The 20,624-nt window shown below is 35.9% G+C and overlaps 2 protein-coding genes across 34 annotated transcripts in view; one reads left to right on the top strand and one right to left on the bottom strand.

The window, feature by feature from the left end:
• kcnma1a (potassium large conductance calcium-activated channel, subfamily M, alpha member 1a) overlaps positions 1-3,516 on the top strand; it is a 368,217-nt gene extending 364,701 nt beyond the window's left edge. For 31 of the 33 annotated variants that reach the window (XM_087278365.1, XM_087278370.1, XM_087278341.1 and 28 more), the window contains one exon: positions 116-3,516. In XM_087278365.1, coding sequence (XP_087134491.1) covers positions 116-267 — 152 coding nt within the window. In that variant the 3' untranslated portion in view covers positions 268-3,516. The remainder of the gene's footprint in view (positions 1-115) is intronic. The other 2 variants (XM_087278372.1, NM_001145600.1) reach the window with 2 other exon arrangements.
• lrmda (leucine rich melanocyte differentiation associated) overlaps positions 1-20,624 on the bottom strand; it is a 597,710-nt gene that overhangs the window by 17,233 nt on the left and 559,853 nt on the right. The window lies entirely within an intron of this gene.

Raw genomic sequence — 20,624 nt, forward strand, 5'->3', positions numbered from 1 at the left:
GGTGGGTTTTTTTTTTTTTTTTTAGAGAGAGATATGCATGACCCTGCTGTACAGATCTGATTTTAACACTATGTTTCTCGTCTTCTACTTGTCTCCTGCCCTGGCTGTCTCCCAGAAAAGAGATGGTTTACAGATGAAGCAGAAAACGCATACCCAAGGAACATTCAAATCAAGCCTATGAGCACTCACATGGCCAACCAAGTCAATCAGTACAAATCCACTAGCAGTCTGATTCCACCTATCCGAGAAGTCGAAGACGAATGCTGAACAAATCCCCCGGCCTTTCTTATCACTGAGGGAACTTGGGTCATCCTGCTGTAAAAGACGAGCGCTATTCGTGAAACGCTGACTGTGATGACGCCGACACATTGTTCTTCCCTTGTTCCACTCGAGGGTTCGAAGCGATCGAGGACTAGAAGGGACTTCCTATGTGTATACCTTTAATGTTACTTCCATACTTTTGTATATGTATACATAGTGATGTACATAATGACAATCAAGTAAGGATTGTACAGCCCCTAGCACTTTTTAAAATAACAGGCGAACAAAAAAGAAAAAAAAATAGAAGAAAAAAAAGATACTTCCTGTGATTCTTTGCATTATCTCACCTCTGCTGTGACCTGACTCCATGCAGAGGGCGCTATTATGGAGGATGAGGGTCACCCTCGCTCACTTCATCCAAACACTACCCAAAGATCAGCCCCATCGATTGAGTCGTGTATCTGTTGTCCATTTGGTTTTTGCACTACCATTTAATAACTGACGAAAGAGTCAAAGCTTTCCCTCGCTTCTCCTCTGAGTTGGGGTCTGACATCACAGGCTGAGGCTGTTAAACGAATGGCTGTGTTTGTTTGGTGCATGGTGTGTGCTGAAGGCTGCCCGAAGTAAACCGAGGCTCAAAAAAGGATGCCCATTTCCATCCCCGCAGACTGTTTAGGCACATGGAAATGTTTGCAAATGGCCATCCCCAACGTAGCTCTTCGGAATTGGCAATACACTGAGGATATGCACTACTTCTGTTGACGTCTTTCCATCATCCATGACTGCTAGTGATCGAGGCTTCTAATGTTTGTCTGCGGCTCTGCTATTAATGCGACTGAATGAAACACTAATATCACCTGCTGATAATTCAACAATGATTGAGCTTCCAAACTCAAATAATCTTCTGAATGAATTGAAAATAATGCCACATATTGCGAAAAGTGGGCACCGACGGTTCCTCCTTTGGGTGTTGCCACTGCCTGGCACAGGGTTGGCACAGGGGTGGTTAAAGTGCTTGGATGTTCCCTGTGACCAACCATGATGCTCAATCACACAAGCTCAATAATATTGTTCAATTATCAGCCAAAGATGTAACTTTGCTGTGGACTAAACAGATCTGAACATCACTCACGTCTACCGAGGCTACAGCTTAAAGTAGAACGTGTACTGATACAAATGCTTCACAGACCTTTGAACTTGGCTTCAAGTGCTCTGTCAGATTTATACATAAGTACATACTTATTTTTTATCCATGAGCGTAATCATTTTGTACTTATTTTTATACATATCAGAGAACTTTATTTCTAAATGTATCTTAAAGATATCTTACTAGCTACAGTGCGCAGCGGCGGTTGGGTTTCTTCAATTTTAGCCCCCTGACATATCACGTAACATCAACCGGGACACGTCAAAGATCTGTGAACCCGAGTGGAATTTACCTTTCCATCAGCTCACGCGGGCTGCTTTGAAGGACCTACTACTCAAACATGCTTTCATTTTCATAAGCTAACAGATAAATGACTACTCACACTTTTGTGTAATTCCAGGTAAAGCGATGTTGACATGAACTCACGCATGAGGAGGGGGCTCTGCTCTTTCTGTCATAAGGTTACGGTAATAGTAGTGATGTTTGGCCTAAATTAGGTCTCGCTAGAGAGGAGAGCACACTGATGCTAATAGCCATATCACTGTAGAAAAGAGACGTTGTCCATCCATTAGGCGAAAGAATAGAAAACTGTTTTAGAAATCTGCCCATTCTAGTCAACGTTTATTTTCTCAAATAAAAAAAAAGGATCTCAGCTTTATCGTTTGTCTACTGGACAATTAGGCTTTGTCCTGAAGTGATTTTCTGATTGTGATTACATTGGTGTTACACTTTGTAGCAAGTAGATTTCTTAAAAAAAAAACAATAATACTAATGTGAGTAAAATGTATGTAAAATTGGATTGTCGACATACTTGCTAGCCTGAAAAAGACTTTGAGCAAAAAAAAATAAAAAATCCATTGGCGTTAAATGTCCGATATTTTTAGTCTCCGTGCGGTCCTTTTCCTGTAATGAAAGCGCATTACAAAGGAAAGCCGATCGCGCAACAGCAGGTTTCATTTGATGAGAAGAGTGTAGATGCAGAACTAGCTCTTTTACACAGGGGTAATTAACCATTTTACATTCCATTTTGTCATCCGTTACAATCACACATACTTTGAAAATGTCAAAATGGCTTGTTTGTTTACAGACTTTCTTTCTTTCTTTGTCAAAACACATTCTCAGGTAGCGATCCTGACGACTAAACAAAAAGCAGGCTTACGTTTTCTTATGGTTACCTTTCAAAGCGATACAGCTATTTTCTGCTCCATTGCAACAAATGTGCAATATTTTAGTATCATGCAATTTATTTGTACATCTTGTGAAGATACTAGAGTGTACACATATCAGTGCCATGACATGTATCGTCTACTAGCATCAGTCAGTCATTGGGTCTTGATGAATATGATGGCGTCTAACACTGGCATGGAGAACATCCAAGCCATCTTTGCCTCCATGCCAGGACAGTGCCAGGCAGTGCAGGACCACCAAAGGAGGAACAGCGGAAGACCCACTAGAGCGAAAAGTGGCATTCAGATGGGCACAAGACCTGTGCGAGCTGCTGAAATCCAAGCACCTTTGATACCTTATAGATACTGAGGGGAAAAAAGACCACAATGACTGAGTGATGCTACGTAGAACTGACTATGATGTTTACATAGGCTCACCTGTCAATGTATTCAAGAGTGTTTTAATTAAAGTAACATATAAAGCAACCTTACTGATGTGCTACTGTATGTAATACACAACTGTCATATTTTGGCTACTTTATTCTACTGTAAAGGAAAGAGTTACGTTTATAGACTAAACTGCTGTATAAAGGAAACACACTGTAACAGAATAGAAACACTTGGAGGGAATTAAGTCTTAACATGCTGAACTTGCGTATGGATTACTATTTTGTTGCTGTCTTTTCTTCCACTTCAATAAATGATCGAAACATCCATCTATACATGTACTTATTGGCATATTCATTACAGGAAAAAGGAGTTTGTCATAGCGGAATATGACTGATTTGATTGGAGGACGTGATGGTGCTGAGCTGATCTACCTGACTCTGTCAAATATAACCTGCTGATAAACATACTGTCTTGTACAAAAAGTTTGTACATAAATTGTACATGGTTTCTTTTTGTATTTTCTCAAATTAAAATGGATGTATTTGTGTTCTACAGGTGACTGGTATATTGCGTCATTACTTCATTTAACACTACATTAGATTGAATACACACACACACACAACGTTGACTATATTTGAACGTCTTTTACTAATTATAAACAAGTAATTAGGACTTTTCATTATCATTTAACCCAATGATTATTAGAAAGATTAATCTGTTTAATTATTTTAATGACTAAAAGACTTTGACTTTCATTTTCATTCATTCATTCTCTTTTTGGCTTAGTCCAGCGCTGCCCAAACTCGGTCCTGGAGGGTCGGTGTCCTGCAAAGTTTACTTCCAACCCCAGTTAGACACACCTGAACCAGCTGATCAAGCTCTTTCTTGCTTTACTAGAAACTTCAGGCAGGTGCAGGTGTGTTAAAGGAAATTGGAACTAAACTATGCAGGACACCGGCTCTCCAGGGCTGAGTTTTGGCACACCTGGCTTAGTAATTAGGCCTCAGCGCACTGAACCACCAACTTCTCCAGCATATGTTTTACACAGCCCTTCCAGCTGCAACCCAACACTGGGAAACACACATACACTCTTGCATTTACACAATAAAGCCAATTTAGTTCATTCAATTCACCTACAGCAAATGTCTTTGGACCCATGAAAACACGCAAACTCCACACAGAAATGCCAACTGACTCAGCTGGGGCTCAAACCAGTGACCTTCTTGCTGTGAGGTGGTTGTGCTACCCACTGTATCACCATGCTTTACTGCCCTTGTTATACATTTGTTATCTAATAAAAACTGAAAGCTAGTTTACATACTGTAACATTAGGGGTGGGGGGGAAATATTGATACACCATGGTATTATTTTCCACAACAGAATTATATTGATGCACATACTGATACATATTGCCAATATTTCATTGTACTACTTAGATGGATATTAAAATCAATTACTTTAAAGCTCACTACATTAAATGGTGGTGTTAGTAGAATAAAGATGGCTGCATCATGGATACAATATTTAAGACAGGTTTTCATTAGTGATGGTCAGTTTGTCTGCATGACAATCTCATTTATTTGCACTGCAGCAAAACTGAGTGAGATGCACAAACAGAGACATTATTCTGCTTATTTTAAACAACAAACAAGTAAATTAGCTCAAATATGTTGCATATATTTTTCCCAGCACAGGGTTGTGGCTGAAACAGCATGTGCTGTGTAAAAAATATGCCAGAATAGCTGGTGGTTCATCAAACTGTGGCAACTCCTGATAAATCAGGAACTAAGCCAAAGTAAAATGAATAAGTTAATGAATGTTTTATATTTTGGAGATTATGGCAATATATTTAAAATTATAATAATGATAATATGACCAGTATCTTGATATAGCATCAAGGGGATCTTTCCTTTGGGAAAATCCTCTAATACAGTATATACAGGTCACTATAAATAAACAATAGGGGAAACAAAGATTTTGGAAGCTATAAAATAAACCAATTAATTCACAAAATGATTTACTCTTAAGTGTTTGATACACCACATACAAAACCTAAGGTGAAATTATTATCCACTGCAAATGTTTCATTGAAAGCATGATCTATACATGTATTCTCTATCTAATCTAACATAAAAATTCTATAAACAAATTATCTAATGTTGACAGAATAATCATAAATACAAGTTTTTACTGAGGCAATCTCCACGATTTAGTGAGTGAATCCACGCGGTTCCGTTTCCGATTCAATTTTTTTGTTATTGTTGCAAAAAATTTACATGACTAAAATTGGTTATTTCATCCATCACAGTTACCTCAAATTTAAAACAAAACAATCTCAAAAAAGGTCAAAACCCTATTTAGTCACTAAAACTATTTTATTTATTTATTTATTTTTTTTTTTATATTATTTCAGCCCTAAAGCCAATTTACAATTAAGCTGCTAATCATAGGCTGTAAAAGCAATTAGTTTGTTTAATGGTGAGCCTTTTCAAGCGACAAGTTGACTTTGCTAAAACATTTTTTAAACTATTTAATATTATAAATGATTTATTACTAATTTGTAACTATAACGTTTACTTGTTTTTTATTTTTATTATGCACAATTCATTTATCTAGAAATTATAAGTCAACAAGGTTCGCTCAGGTTTTAAGAAGTCAACTAATCACTTTAAAAGAAAAAAGTAAGTAAACCCATTGCTTTAAGTAATTGTTTTTTACAATACATTAAACTGCTCAGGTGTTCACATATTAGAATTTAAAGTGGCTTTCTAAAGTTTACCCTCTGCTCCTACTCACTAAACTTACTCTATAGATGATCCATCCTGAAACGACAGAAAGAACGTGGTGCAGCAAAGCTAAACCAAACCCTGTTATTGTGACATTCATCACAGCATCAAATGACCTATGCAAAGAATGGTGGTAAATATAAACTGTTAACGATTAATTAGAATAATGAAAATATCATGTGAATAGCAGAGAGAAAGAGAGAGAGAGAGAGAGAGAGAGAGAGAGATACTAGCAATGGTGAAATGTACTTAAATTCACAAGTAAAAATACCACCACTTGCCATAGTGCAAGAAAAAAAAAAATATTCTAAACACAACTCAAAGTAAGAGCAAAATATCTGAAAGTACTCAAGAGTAGTGAGTAATATAAGCTATGGCAGTTATTCCAAATAAAAAGAAAATGTAGCTCAAGGTGTTTATGATTACATTCGGTGTGAAATCTGTGTAACCTAAGGAGCAAGCTTCTAGCTGTGTCGATATGTTCACATTTACAGTAGGTAATGCACTTTGATCCCTGACTAACAAGCTATGAGTGTCGAGCAGTTGGTGCCGCAAACCAAGCTCATGCAGCATTGATAGAATCCATGCAGTGTGTGTGTGTGTGTGTGTGTGTGTGTGTGTGTGTGTGTGTGTGTGTGTGTGTGTGTGTGTGTGTGTGTGTGTGTGTGTGTGTGTGTGTGTGTGTGTGTGTGTGTTTGTGTGTGTGTGTGTGTGTGTGTTTGAAATCGGAACATTCTGTAGTGCATTGAGCATGAAACAATTATTTTCTTCTTGGACACTATTAATGCTTCCACACTAGGACTGAACAATATATGGTTTTAGCATCGATGTGTGTATGTTCAATAGTCTCATCGCAGGATTAGATTGTTTATTAAATATTAAAGATATTTTCAATATTATTTTTGATATTATTGTATCAAATTCTTTATACAATCATGACCATGTTACATTTGAGTGTTACATTGTTGTATTAGAATACTGTTCAACCCCACAGAAAACCACAAAACACTGTTATTGATTTCACTTTTATTTTTGCTCTGGTTTATTTACTGTATAAATGATTGTCATGTATGATATTTTATGCAGATCACCCCAATTGATCTAAATTATTGAAATCTTTCCAAAAAGAGCTATAAATCAGCAGCTGAAATTATATTCCGATCACAATGTATGATCGCAGTAAAACAAAATACTGCAATGGCAGATTTTTTCAGTACCGTCCAGCCCTATTCCTCACTACACATATTTACAGCATTTATAAAGCGTCTGTGTCTTGAGGTCTGACTAATTTTTCAATTTGCAATTTGTTTGGATGGTAATCATACATAGGCAATCACCGTAGACAAGAGTAAACTTAGTAGTGGAGTAAAAGTAGAGCACAAAAAAAAAGTTTTCAAGTAAAAGTACACATTTCCTTAGAAAAAAAATTGTTCAATTAAATTTAAGAATTTGCAATTTGTTACTTTACATCACTGGATATTAGCCTGGTCTTACTTTGTTCTTATTTATTTTCCTTTCTTTCCAACACTACATCTGAGCTTGACCCAGCAAGCTGAAATGAAGAGAGGAGGAAGTGGAGCAGATGTTGGCTGCGCTCCTGATTTGTAGGCTGATAAGGGTGGCACCCTGTAAGTTTAAATTTATGGCTTGTTAGTAAGGACTGGCCCCTTTGTGAGATGTTTTCAAAATGATTGATTTACAATAAAGTGGCTCCCTGTGTGTGCACGCAGGCTGAACTGATTCAGATCGATTCCGGTGAAATTGATTGATCAGCCATTTAACTTGGCAGTATGTTTACTGAACGAAACCATGCAAGACCTATTCTCTCAGTCTCTCGCAATAAAACACAAAAGAGCCCCACATCACGACCACAACAGCCACATCTACACTGCCTATATTCCCTTTATCTAAGCAGACATTTACGTGATGCCATTGTCAGCTAAAAACAAAGCTCTTTATGCGTTTTGCCCATTCATTTACAAGACAACAGCATTTTGCTGGACAAAAACAGTAAAAGCAAGTTTTTGAAAATGGTGACATATTCAACAGTGATGGAGAGAGTACTGAAAAATCACACAAGCAAAAGTACCATTACTTGCCTAAAAACATAGTGCAAGTAGGGTCCAAGTATGAGTAAAAGAACTTTTAAAAGTACTCAAGAATAGTGAGTAGTGAGTATTACAGTACACTGTAAAAAGCTGATGCATTTACATCTAATTAGTGGATGTAAATGTAACATTCTGTAGAGCATTTACTTATTGCCCAGCAGGCACACAGTATCATAAGATGTTAACATTAGGTAAGATTTAGGTCCTGAAGTCAGGTGACCAAAATTCAATGTCTAGCCAACATCTAATGTTGCGTTCACTCCAGATGCGGATGAAGCGTCAAGCACATACAATTTACATGTTAAGTCAATGCAAAGGCGTGAATAGAGATCCTGCAGTGTGATATGTGCAAATGAGGCAGCGCTAATGATACGATTCGCGCGTCTTGGGCGATTTGGTGGAGTTGGAAAATCTGAACTTTAGCAGACATTTGCGCCGCGTTAACCAATCATGAGCATTGTCTTGTGTGATTATGACATAGCGCCTGTTGCTGGTGTGCCGGGGGAAAATCCTCCTGCTGACACTGAACAACAGTTAATCAAACTGGGCTCGGCTCAGTCGGAAGCATCGCTGAATGCTTCCATCATCCAGGTACAGTTTCTGGAGGAGTAACTCACAAGTGCACCTCTAAAAGGATCTAGTGCTCTCATACACAGCTCCAATCAAATCAACACTGTTTTTCAGCCTTCCTAAAGCACATAAACACAGCTAATCTGACATTTATTCATTAGGTATGGCAACCAAAAGCCAACATCTGATAGACATCAGTGGTCCATTCACACAAAATCAAGCTGTAACATCATTAGACACTGATATTTGGTTGATTTTAGGTTGGACATTGAGGTCGGCCTGACGTTGGACACTTATGTCAACTTGATTTTCATTTCCCAAAAAAATTGAATGTTCCACGACAATGGGGTTCAACGTCATATTGACGTCTTGTACCTGCTGGGTGTTTAAGGCCATTTAGGTCATCATACAGTAAACATCTGTCATCTTGTCATCAGTGACTTGCATCTAAACTGTCTGTGGGTCATTGCGTGTAAAGATTTTCGACATTTTCTTGAACATTTTTTATTCTTGCAAACATTCATTCATTCATTCATTTTCCTGTCAGCTTAGTCCCTTTATTAATCTGGGGTCGCCACACCGGAATGAACTGAATCCAGCAAGTTTTTACGCAGCGGATGCCCTTTCAGCTGCAACCCTTCTCTGGAAAACATTAACACACATTCACACAAACACACTTATACACTACAGACAATTTAGCCTACCCAATTCACCTGTACCACATGTCTTTGGACTGTGGGGGAGCACGCGGAGGCAGAAACGCTAACTGAGCCGAGGCTCGAACCAGCGACCCAGCGACCTTCTTGCTGTGAGGCTACAGCACTACCTACTGCGGCACTGCTTTGCCCTCCTTCCAAACAATCTGCAGCAATTATAAATCACCCATGTCTTGAGGTACAGTAGTTCATTATGATGCAATTTACCTCCTATGTACAATTTGATTGGACAGGAGTCACAGAATAGATTTTTCTAATCCCCATAGACAAGAAAAAAGTAGGTTTTTTCAACTGCAGGTTGAAGCAAAGTAGTGGAGTAAAAGTACCAATATACAGCACTAAAAATATATGTTTACTAGGAAAGTAAAAGTACACATTTTTAAAACTACTTGTATAGTAAATGACAATTTCTAAAAAAAAAATAAAAAACTACTCAATTACAGTAATTTGAGTATTTGTACTTTGTTACTTTACACCACTGATATTCAAACATGCCAGCTGTCTACTGTAGGCACTGTCTTAGTATATTTATGTTGTTTTAGTACTTGACAAACAAAACTGCACAGATGTATTTTTTTTTTAATGATCACAACATCACACGATAATTGGGCTTATTTTGAGGTGATTTCTCCCCTACTAACAATTCTAGAAATTCTAGCCGGAAGAGGATAAATCAGCTCAAAAATAGCCCAATTATCTTGTGAGGCTGTGATCATCACTGATGCAATATTCTTGGAGGTTCTGAAGATTGTTATCAGATTTTTCTGTGGTGTTAAGAGTGACTTAATCTGCTCAGAAGAACATTGGAAGTGCTCTGAATGTAAATTGTAAATATTCAAAATGTTAATTATTCATGATCAAAAACCCTCATGTGTTGTAAAAACATAGAGGTTGAGCAAACAGGCTGGAATGAAACAATATTCGATCAGAAAGCAAGCTGAGAGAAAGACAGAAGCATAACACAGTAATGGCACAACTCAAAGTGAAATGGATTTGTACAGAAAAGATGAAGGATCAGCTTGTTGATTTGTGGCATGTCTGTTTATTCATCCGCCATGTTTATTCTCAAGACATTTTGAGATACTTTTGGGACATCGGTTGTAAATCTGTTGGTTTGAGTGGTGTGCTGTTTTTTCACATCACATCACACCACACACTATAGGGGCAAAATGGTCAAATCTAGGATTTTTTTGGCCTCTAACATTTGAAAAATCTTATAAGAAAATATCAGCTATGCTTGTTTTCACTGATCTGCATGTACATTGTGTACTGGAAAGTTTAATTAATCAATTAAGCTTGGGCGGTAAGACGGTAATATGGTATACCACGGTCTCTAAAAATAGCATTGGTATTAGTTTCAATATTATAATAATATTATAATATTAATAATTACAGATATACCATCATAAAAAAACAATGCACTTATATAAGACAAAGATTAAATATAGTTTATTTAATGCGTAAAAATGTGTGTGCGTGATTGTCATCACAGGACAGCATGCAGAAGGAAAAGACAGGTGGGGAAAGATGGTGAGTCGCGCAACCTGTGGCCTGGTCTGGAAAAAAAAAACTTCTGCAGTTTGGCAGTATTTCAGGTTTGGACCGAACGAAAAGGGAGAGGCGGTAAATACGAATGAGGCTATTAGCAAATTGTGCAACAAAAAGAAAAACCTTTAAAAGTCTTTTAAGGATATGGTCAAATGTAAGTAATTTGTGTGTATGTCTCTGCGCGAAAACTGTTCTGGATGTTTTGCTTCATTTAATTATGTTTGTTTAACTTTTTTATAAACGGCTATTTGTTGCTAATAATAGTTGTTAATTTTGTTGTGCATGTTATTTTGTTATGGTTTCAGTATTAGTGTTTGGTATTCTTCTGAAATGTTTAGGTACAAGTCAACAGTTTGGTGCCACTGTCTGAGTAATCATTTTTTTTTAATATTCATGGTAATACTGTTTACGGAGGTAAAATAGGGAGGAGGTTTGACAGTATCAAAATTTGGATACTGCCCAAGTCTAATATCAATAATAGTATCACACATAGTATAATATAACTTTAATGACAAGATATCTCAGTGTACTAAACGTGTTTATGTTGCACTCAATATAAACTGGGTCAAAAAGTCTGACCTATTTTTCTTGTCCTATACGTTACATGCTGCTTTTTTAACATTAAAACCCAACTGTAAAGACCAATGATTTGTAATACACAAGCTCAGCTGAGTCCGTTTGACCTCTCTTCATCTCCCTCACCTGCTCCCTGCTCCCTCATCTCTCTGTCGAGACAAAGCACTCTTGTTTTCATCCCACAAATCATCCCGCCATGGACACTTCATGCTGTCCTTTGGATAATTGTGGATGAAAACAGCCCCCTACATTCTCACCTTGGGATGTAGTGGCCCCATCATGCTGCTTATTAACGATTTTACACGGTGAGTCACGGCTCCAGGCCTGTCAGTACGCCAGTAATATTTACTGTCTGACATACAGGCTGTGGGGGGAGATTGGGAAAGAGGCAGAGGGCGGACGGGTTGATTACACCCATCCACCTGACAGCGTCCTCATCCCCGAATCTTTCCGCAAATACACATGCCGGCGTAAGCCTGCTTATTATGAATTAAAGCAGGACCAAATATGGAGAGAACGAAAGTCTGCCAATCAAAGTGGACAAGGCCGGGCGTACCGTAGGTGAGCATTTTCCCACATGAATACATTCGAGTGGCCATTATGGGCCATTTAGCAAATCAATAGCCGCTAAAATCAAAAACAATTTTCTGGGTGGATTGTCAGTGGAGTAAATGAAAGTGAGAAATTTCTCATATTGAACACTTGACAATCAATGCGTGGCACACTTGATGAGGTTTGTTTTGAACGTGACAATTTGTTGTATTTTTTTGTGCTGAACGTCAGCCCTCTCGGATGCGGTCTCTCCAGGAGTCCTTCTCTGTGAGTCCACCCCCCCTCCACTCGCATTCACCATCATCTCCAGGAGCCTCCAAGGCCCCGGCCTGGCCCTGATAATAGTTTCCATGACGATGCGGCATGCTCAGTGCATCAGTGCCAGCTCAGATAAACAGTGATCCTTTACAAAAACAAGAAGGTCATTACGGCAGCTTGTCAAATCAATGCTGAGAGTGTCCCGGCTGATTAAGCCATCCTCTCTCAGCTCTGACACCGTGTCAATAGTGGCGCGCCGTCTGAGCACGGCCAGATGATTGGAGTGAAATGCCCATCAGTCAGAGAGCTGAGCCGGACTAATGATTCCCTGTGCTGCCTATTAGAGCTACATGACAACTCAATCCTGCACTGGAGGCAGAGAGAGAGAGAAGAGCGAAAGGAAAACAGTGACCTTGTTGCATTATTTGAAGCTGAATTAAATTGGCAGCAGCAGTTAATCTTTACCTGAGGCGATTAACAGAATTTAAGAGGAACAACAAAAGCATGGCGCATTTGCCATTTTGGCTTTCTCTTCCTGACATTTTGATTTCCTTCTCCATCCATTCTTCTGGAAGATGATGATTTATCATTAAGAGGAGATAGAGAGAGGGGAGGATCATCTGCATCGTAAATCGCTAGCATAAAATGCGCTCTGGGTCGACTCTTTTAATTTGTTTTAGCGTGTTGCTCCCCGGCCCCGTGGTGAGATTTGTGTAAGCCTCATCCAATTGACTTCTTGCTTTTGTCAGTTGGGACTGATCCCCCTGTGGCCCGCCGGTGACTGCAGCGTGAGCTGAGCCGGTGGTCTGTGCCAATGTGTGCCATCAGATAGCTGGAATCACATGGCATTAAGCGCTCTCGCTTGGGAGCTGCCTAATTGCTTAGTGTTAATAGAGCGCACTTAAACTCACTAATCTTGATTTACTTTTTATCAGACAGGAGGACTAAGATTGAGCGTGTGCGCAAAAGTCAATGATCTCCCAGAACATTGAAAAAGAAGTCTCCAAGAACAATTATTTCACTTCAGCCGCAGGTTTTCACATGCAATATTCAACTCATTTGCAAACTTCTGTTAGGAAATATTTTCAAAATAATTTGAATTATAACATAGTTCACATCACAACTATTACAGAGAGAAACACCTGCAGTAGAATCACTCTGACCAATCAGAAACCATCCTGCTTAAAAACTCAGCATTTAGAGAACTGAAGCATGTATTTATAAAAATGTTTGAATGCACTTGTATTAATGCTGATGTAGTTATTGTACTTGGTCTTCTAAAAAGTAAAATTTAGTAATTAATGTAATGTTAAATTATTACACAACTATAAATTTAAAATTTCTATGCTGTATATAAATATTCAATTAATAAAAATAACTAGAACTAAAAATTTTACTGGAACTAGAATTAGAATTAAAACATTAAACTTCAAGACTTATTGGATAATGGAAGCCATGCTTTGAAAGCTGGGCATAATGAAATGATGTTATATTTTTACAATATCTCAGTGATCTTTGAACTTTGCAAAATATATTATAAATAGTGCCATAATTACCACATACTTCCTTCTTCCTTTTAGAATTCAGAGTTTATTTCCCTTTCAGAGTTTATGATATACAAGTCATGAAAAAACAACATTATTTGATTTGAATTTATTATGTGATTTCTCATACTTTTAAAACAATATTATTGAAAATCCTGTGAATAAAGGTTAATCAGGGGTGATCAAATAACTACAAAGATAGAAAAAAAGAAAGAAAGACTATAACTGTAGTGCACATTTTTCTGAATATTTAAATATTCTATACAAAAAAAAAAAAAAATCATACGGCCATGTTTGTGTATTTGTGTCACAAACTTTGTGTAGATTTGCTAGAACATTGTTTAAAATAAATTTTTATGATAGAAATGAATGAATGAAAATATACAGTGGTTACAGACTGTACACACAGTACACACCAGATGTGGAAAGCGATATGCTATGAAAGTGATTCATATCAGTGTTTTGCATGGCACAAGGTGTGATTTGTTGCTGTGCTGACCAATTCGCTTATCATTCTGCATGTTCATTGCAGTCAAAGGTAAACAAAGCTCAATATTCCACTCTTGTAACTGTATACACGTCAATGAATGAAACCCATGCTCACCAGAAAAGCACTGGAGAAATCTGTTAAAATAACGTGCTGACAGTACATTTCTATGTAGTATACTACTGCCTGCTGCTTGCAATAATGCCACTGCGCTGTCATGGTAACACTGGTAAATGACACCTTATTTTGTTATTTTATTGGCTTCTTTTTTAATGGGTCAAATTTCAAGTCCAACAAAATTATTTGATATTATTTAATAAAAAATAAATAAATGCAGAATTTTTTTTACAGAGCATTTTCAGTTTCGGTGTTCAAGTGAATCCAAAATTTTAGTTTTTTCCCTAAGAATTTTATTTTAGTGCAACCCTAAAAAGCATAATGGTGTAATGAGCACAACATGGGATGTTTATTTATTTTTCTTACTTTTTTTTTTGTTTTTCCAACTACATTGGAACTTGGCTTGCCATAGTGCCACCCAGATACCCACCTACAGTAGAGGTCACCAACCTTTTTTAGCCAAAGATCATTAAGTCCTTGATGAAAGACAAGATCTATCTATCAAAAACATAAATAAATAAATAAATAAATAAATAAATAAATAAAAATAAAGCTACAATTTTTCATTTGCATTCCCAGCTTGAGACCTTTAATTTTATTGTTAACCATGTAAAAGCATTACTTTAACTTACTTTAAAGGAAAAAGATGCAATATGTAAACAGCCCCTTGTTACTGCACTTGGTATACAAATAATTTGTATTATTATTATTTTTATTATTATTATTGTGACTAGTTACAGTGCTTGGATAGATTAATTAACATGTTCAAAGCAAAATGTTCATTGAAAAAAGGAACATTTGCTGTATAAGTCAACATTTCAATAATTGTTGTGTACTAATGTATACTGTAAAAAGTCCACACAATTCCTTCATGTTGTCTCAACACCAAGGTTATACTAGTTTTGGATTTTTAATTAGTTTAAATTTTTAATTTTGTTTTAACTTTTTGTTTTCGCATTCAATTGGTTTTTGGAGGTAGATTTACTCATTTTTATTAGTTTTTATATCTTGAAATTCAAATACAACAGCCCACAAGATAGCAGCCTTAAGTACAATATGTGTGCAAGGCTGCTTCTGAGGTTAAATACACAGTAGTTATGGGAAGTTCCGATCTTTAACGTGAACCAGATCTTTTGAGACAATCTTCCTATGTTAAGACTCAACATATCAAAAATATGTATTCAGCAATCAAATTTTTCAGTTGAAACATCACCATGGTCTGAAAAGTTTCTTACTATTACGTTTTGCAACCTAACTGAAGCATGATTAATTTATTTAAAGTTCATTCTGACTCTCTGTTATGAAATAAACGAACGTTTCACCAGATCCTCTCATTTAGGCCCTCGGTTTACCCGCACTGCAGTTGTTCAAGATTAGTTCAAGCACAGCAGGCTGCCATGTACTGTTTGTGTTTGATTCACTGAATCACGCATACACAGTGTTATCGGTTTACCGCTTGTCAAATCTGTTATTTGGGTTTACTGTTCTAATAACTGAATAACTCAGTATATATTGGTTTATTTCAAGTCAGAGGTGAGTGTCAGGCATGTTAATAAGTAGTTTGTGGATAAGTGCTTCATTCAAATTGGTTCAAATGATTCAGTTCGATTCGGTGAACTAGTTTAACCAGTTCACTTAGAAGATCTGATTAAAAAGAACGATTCATTTGCGCTCATGATCACTAATACAGAAATAAACCTATTATTTGGAACAAATTTGTTAAATTAATACTAATAAGTATCTTCTCGGGTCATGTTTAATGTTGTCACCGTGCTGCTGTCAAGTCCAGCCGTTGTTTTTATTTGTGAAAACAACAGCGAGGATGACTCCAGGAGGACCAACTAGATCTGGCCAATAGCATCATTAGGATTGCAAACTCTGAGCTGCCATATGGGTCAGCACAAAATAAATAAATTTACTATTAAAAGGCATACTATTTGTGTTAAATACATTTACAAGACGAAAACAAAGGACATTTTAAATCAGGGTATCTAGATTATTTTGCTATGACTTTAGTTAGTTACAGTTATTTTTGTAAGTACATAATTCAGTTTCAGTTAGTTCTAAATTTTTGAAAAACTCTCATTTTTATTTCATTTTTTTTATTTAACGAAAACGTTTTTTTTTTTAATTCTAGTTTTTGTTTTTTTCATTTGTTTTCTTTAACTATAATGACCTTGCCCAACACAAACAACCCCCCCCCCCCCACACACACACAAAAATTGTGTTGTTTTAACTTAAACTAGTTTAAACAAGCAGAAAATGTCATTTTTTGAGTGTACCTCAAGTTTGATTAAGGATTTGTGTGGCAAATAAAAATATAAATATTAATTGTGAATCTTGTTTTCATGTTTAAGAAAAAAGCAAAAACATATGTAAAAGGCATTAATTAGGATTTACCGGCCTTTTTTAACTAATATAAAATAACATGCTACAGGTCACGGCCACACATCCACACACTGGAGGCTTTTCACAAGAAATTACACTCAAATAAACTTCTCACGCTAGAAACAAATTAATGATGATGATGGGTATAAATAAAGACATGTGGTTATTTATACACGCCTGCTCTATCATTTGCTAATATTACAAGATTTCTCTCAGCGTGAAGACCGGGAGGAAAATCATGACTAATTTAACATGACATCAAAAATCGCCTCTCCTCTCCAAACAAACGTTTGTTGGCAATGGTCAATCAAGCTCTTTCTCCACATGCATTAGTCTGCCTGTCTACATGTGAAACAGCGGAGAGAAAACAAATCCACAGGGAGTCCTGTAATTGTCTCGTAGAGCAAGCTTTCCTCAACACCAAACACGATCTGAAGAGAAAATGTGTAAGACGTCCAATTCTCCCCCTAACAGTGCCGTGTCGTTAATAATACGTTATTGAGAAAGCATGGGGACACACACACACACACACACACACATACACACACACGCACACACACACACTTTGGCACGGAAATACATCCATTACCTTGATTTTTCTGTGCAGATACACTTGTAACGTGTGATATTTACCACAATATTAATTGTCACTGTGTGCAAGAAGATAAATGAGAGAAAATATTGTGTCATAAGTAGTTAAACGTGAGTAAAGAAAAAAAATAAATGAGGCTGTATTCTGAACATCAAAATTACTCGAGTGTAAAATTAAAGGCCGTTCACCTTTCCAGTGTTGACGGATGGGATGATTTTGAGTTTTCTCCATAACGTCCATCTGTAGGGCATTGGCTGAACTATAACCCATTCATGAAACATTTTAGGTATAAATGTTTCTGTATTTTCTATAAATATTTATTCATTCTTAATAATATAATTCTTAATGATCTAATTGTTACTTTTGACCAAAAAAGTTATATAGTAACAACTTATTTGACGGGGATGTTTGTAAGACTGTCATGAAAGCTTTATTATGATCATAACATGACAGAACACGCTTATGCCAAATGTCATTAAGTGTAATTTGCTCAGATATGTCATTTTAAATGCAAAGGGGACATTGTTTGAGATGTCTTTGTTATGACAACTCAACTCCACCAAATGCATCATATTCTGTCTTGTTATTGTTATGACAACTTGACATTACCAAGACAACAGACAACAATTAAATTTACAACAGCATAATTAATATTTAATCTTGACCTCAACTACTCTACAGTGGTTTAAATTACTATTGGGGCAGCCGTAGCCTAATGGTTAGAGGGTTGGGCTTGGGATGCAAAGGTCACAGTCAAGGGTTGTACAGTAAGTAGTGAGAGTGAATTACCAGTACTGCCACAATACAATGGCTGGGGGGGATTCCCTTAAGCATGGCACCAGATCTACGGCTCTATGGAGCCAGATCAGTCTCAAAAATAATAGTTACAAAATGAAACTTATACATGCACAGCACATTCACATTTACAATATCCGATTTGTAAACACAATTCATGAGTTCACACATAATAAACAAACATTTCCACCAAATGAACTGGATTTGCATATTTATGAACCATGTTTTGAATTTTTGAATTGGATTTGTGTATTTTCGAATTGTCTTTTACATTTACAAATTGGATGTGTATTTTTGTATAATTTTTTGACTTTATGAATGTGACTTGTGTATTTTCAAATTGTGTTTTGAAATCACGAATTGGATTTGTGTAATTTCGAATCGTGTTTTTAATTTACGAATTGGATTTGTGTAATTTCGAATCGTGTTTTTAATTCATGAATTGGATTTGTGTAATTTCGAGTCATGTTTTTAATTTACGAATTGGATTTGTGTAATTTCGAAACGTGTTTTTAATTCACGAATTGGATTTGTGTAATTTCGAGTCGTGTTTTTAATTTACGAATTCGATTTGTGTAATTTCGAATCGTGTTTTTAATTTACGAATTGGATTTGTGTAATTTCGAGTCGTGTTTTTAATTTACGAATTCGATTTGTGTAATTTCGAATCGTGTTTTTAATTTACGAATTGGATTTGTGTAATTTTGAGTCGTGTTTTTAATTTACGAATTGGATTTGTGTAATTTCGAGTCGTGTTTTTAATTTACGAATTGAATTTGTGTAATTTCGAATCGTGTTTTTAATTTACGAATTGGATTTGTGTCATTTCGAATCGTGTTTTTAATTTACGAATTGGATTTGTGTATTTTCAAATCTTGTTTTAAATTTACAAATTGGATTTGTGTATTTTCGAATCGTGTTTTGGATTTACAAAATAGAGTTTGTGAATGTAAATTGTGTTGTAGATCTATGAACTGTATTTTGTAAATGTAGTATTTTTGAGACTGATCTGGCTCCATACTGCTCCCTGTATGCGTTCACACAGTTGTGAGTCACTTTGGATAAAAGTGTCTGCTACAGTAAATGCATAAATGTAAATTTAATGTCATTAAATATTAATGACACTATTATACAAATATCAATGCAATTACACTTTTAATGAGCAATTTAAATTACAAAAACATTTTGTTACATTGAAAAATGTGATCAGGAAAACATTCCTGACACAATTATAATGACAAGTTTAATGATTTAAAACATGAGGAGAGCTTTTTGATTTATGACAAGTTATGTTGTCTTGGTAATGTCAAGTTGTCTTGTCAAAGACATCTTGTGTCAAGTCATTAAGAAAAATGAAGGTGTCATGACAGTTATAAACACTGCCGTGAAGTGAAGTGTTACCAATTTTATTAGATAATTTTTGACTTAATCAGAATCATTGACACTGGCAGTCTGAAAGGTTACATGGACTTGTGCTGCTTGTGGTCAAAATGACTGCATTGAAAACAAATGGGAGAGTAATTTCATTTAACAAATACATTTGGTAAGACAGAATCATATTGTTTGTTTTTAAAACTTTAAAATCTTCTTTAACTTTTTTGCATTTTAAAAGTAAAACGTATTTTGGAAGTATTACATATTTAAAATGCATTAAAAGTATTACAAATTCATTTCAACTTAATATTTATTTTTTAGGCGTGTGTGTGTGTGTGTGTGTGTGTGTGTGTGTGTGTGTGTGTGTGTGGGCAAAGAAAAGTTATTTTATTTTACAGCCATTACAATTAGAGACTTTATAATGGAACATATGAGGATGAGTAAATTACAAATTACAGGGTTGTGAAATTGTACAACATTTTAACAGTTAACAGTGAAATTGTAACAGTTTATTTTCTGTGGAACAGTAGTTTTTGTTATTATTATTATAATTATTAAATGCATATGTTTTGGTACACGTCTGTCACAGAGAAGCATTTTTCAGGTTCAAATCTGTATCTGACAATTAAAGACTTCATGAAGTCAAGATCTTTTGTTTATCTACAATATAAATGTCATCATCTAAAATAGATCATTTCATCAACATTACATTATACGAAACAAAAGAAAATCTAGACTGTGTGAAAAAACTGGTAGAGAGGGCTAATCTTGCACGCTCACTGCTTTTGAGTTATCATCCCTTCTAGACTTGCTATAAAAATGTAAGAAAATGCCAATATTTCCACCACTGTCTTATGGACACTTTGATTTTCAAGTCAAGCATATAAAATAACAGCTTTAGGCCTAAATAAAGTGATGCTTCAACAAAGGGTAGAGCAAAAAAAGCCTGAAGAATAAAGACAAAGGTCGAAGTACAACAGAGATTTAGTTCATCACTGAAAATATTGCCTCTAATCCAAAGCCTCTGCATTCATCCTTATATGAATATTGCAAATTGAAAGATCACACACACAGACGTTATCTTACTATATACCCTACTATATACATTATAAGCTTTAGAATTACTTTATTTAAATATTTACATAAAATAATAAATAATAGAGGTTTCACCAAGTCAAATTTAAGACCATAAAGAATGACTAATATGAGGACAAACACTAAGGATTGTTTAATGGCCCAGCAGAAAAAA

This window comes from Danio rerio, chromosome 13, assembly GCF_052040795.2.
Source record: "Danio rerio strain M-AB ecotype USA chromosome 13, GRCz13ab, whole genome shotgun sequence".
NCBI classification, from domain to species: domain Eukaryota; kingdom Metazoa; phylum Chordata; class Actinopteri; order Cypriniformes; family Danionidae; genus Danio; species Danio rerio.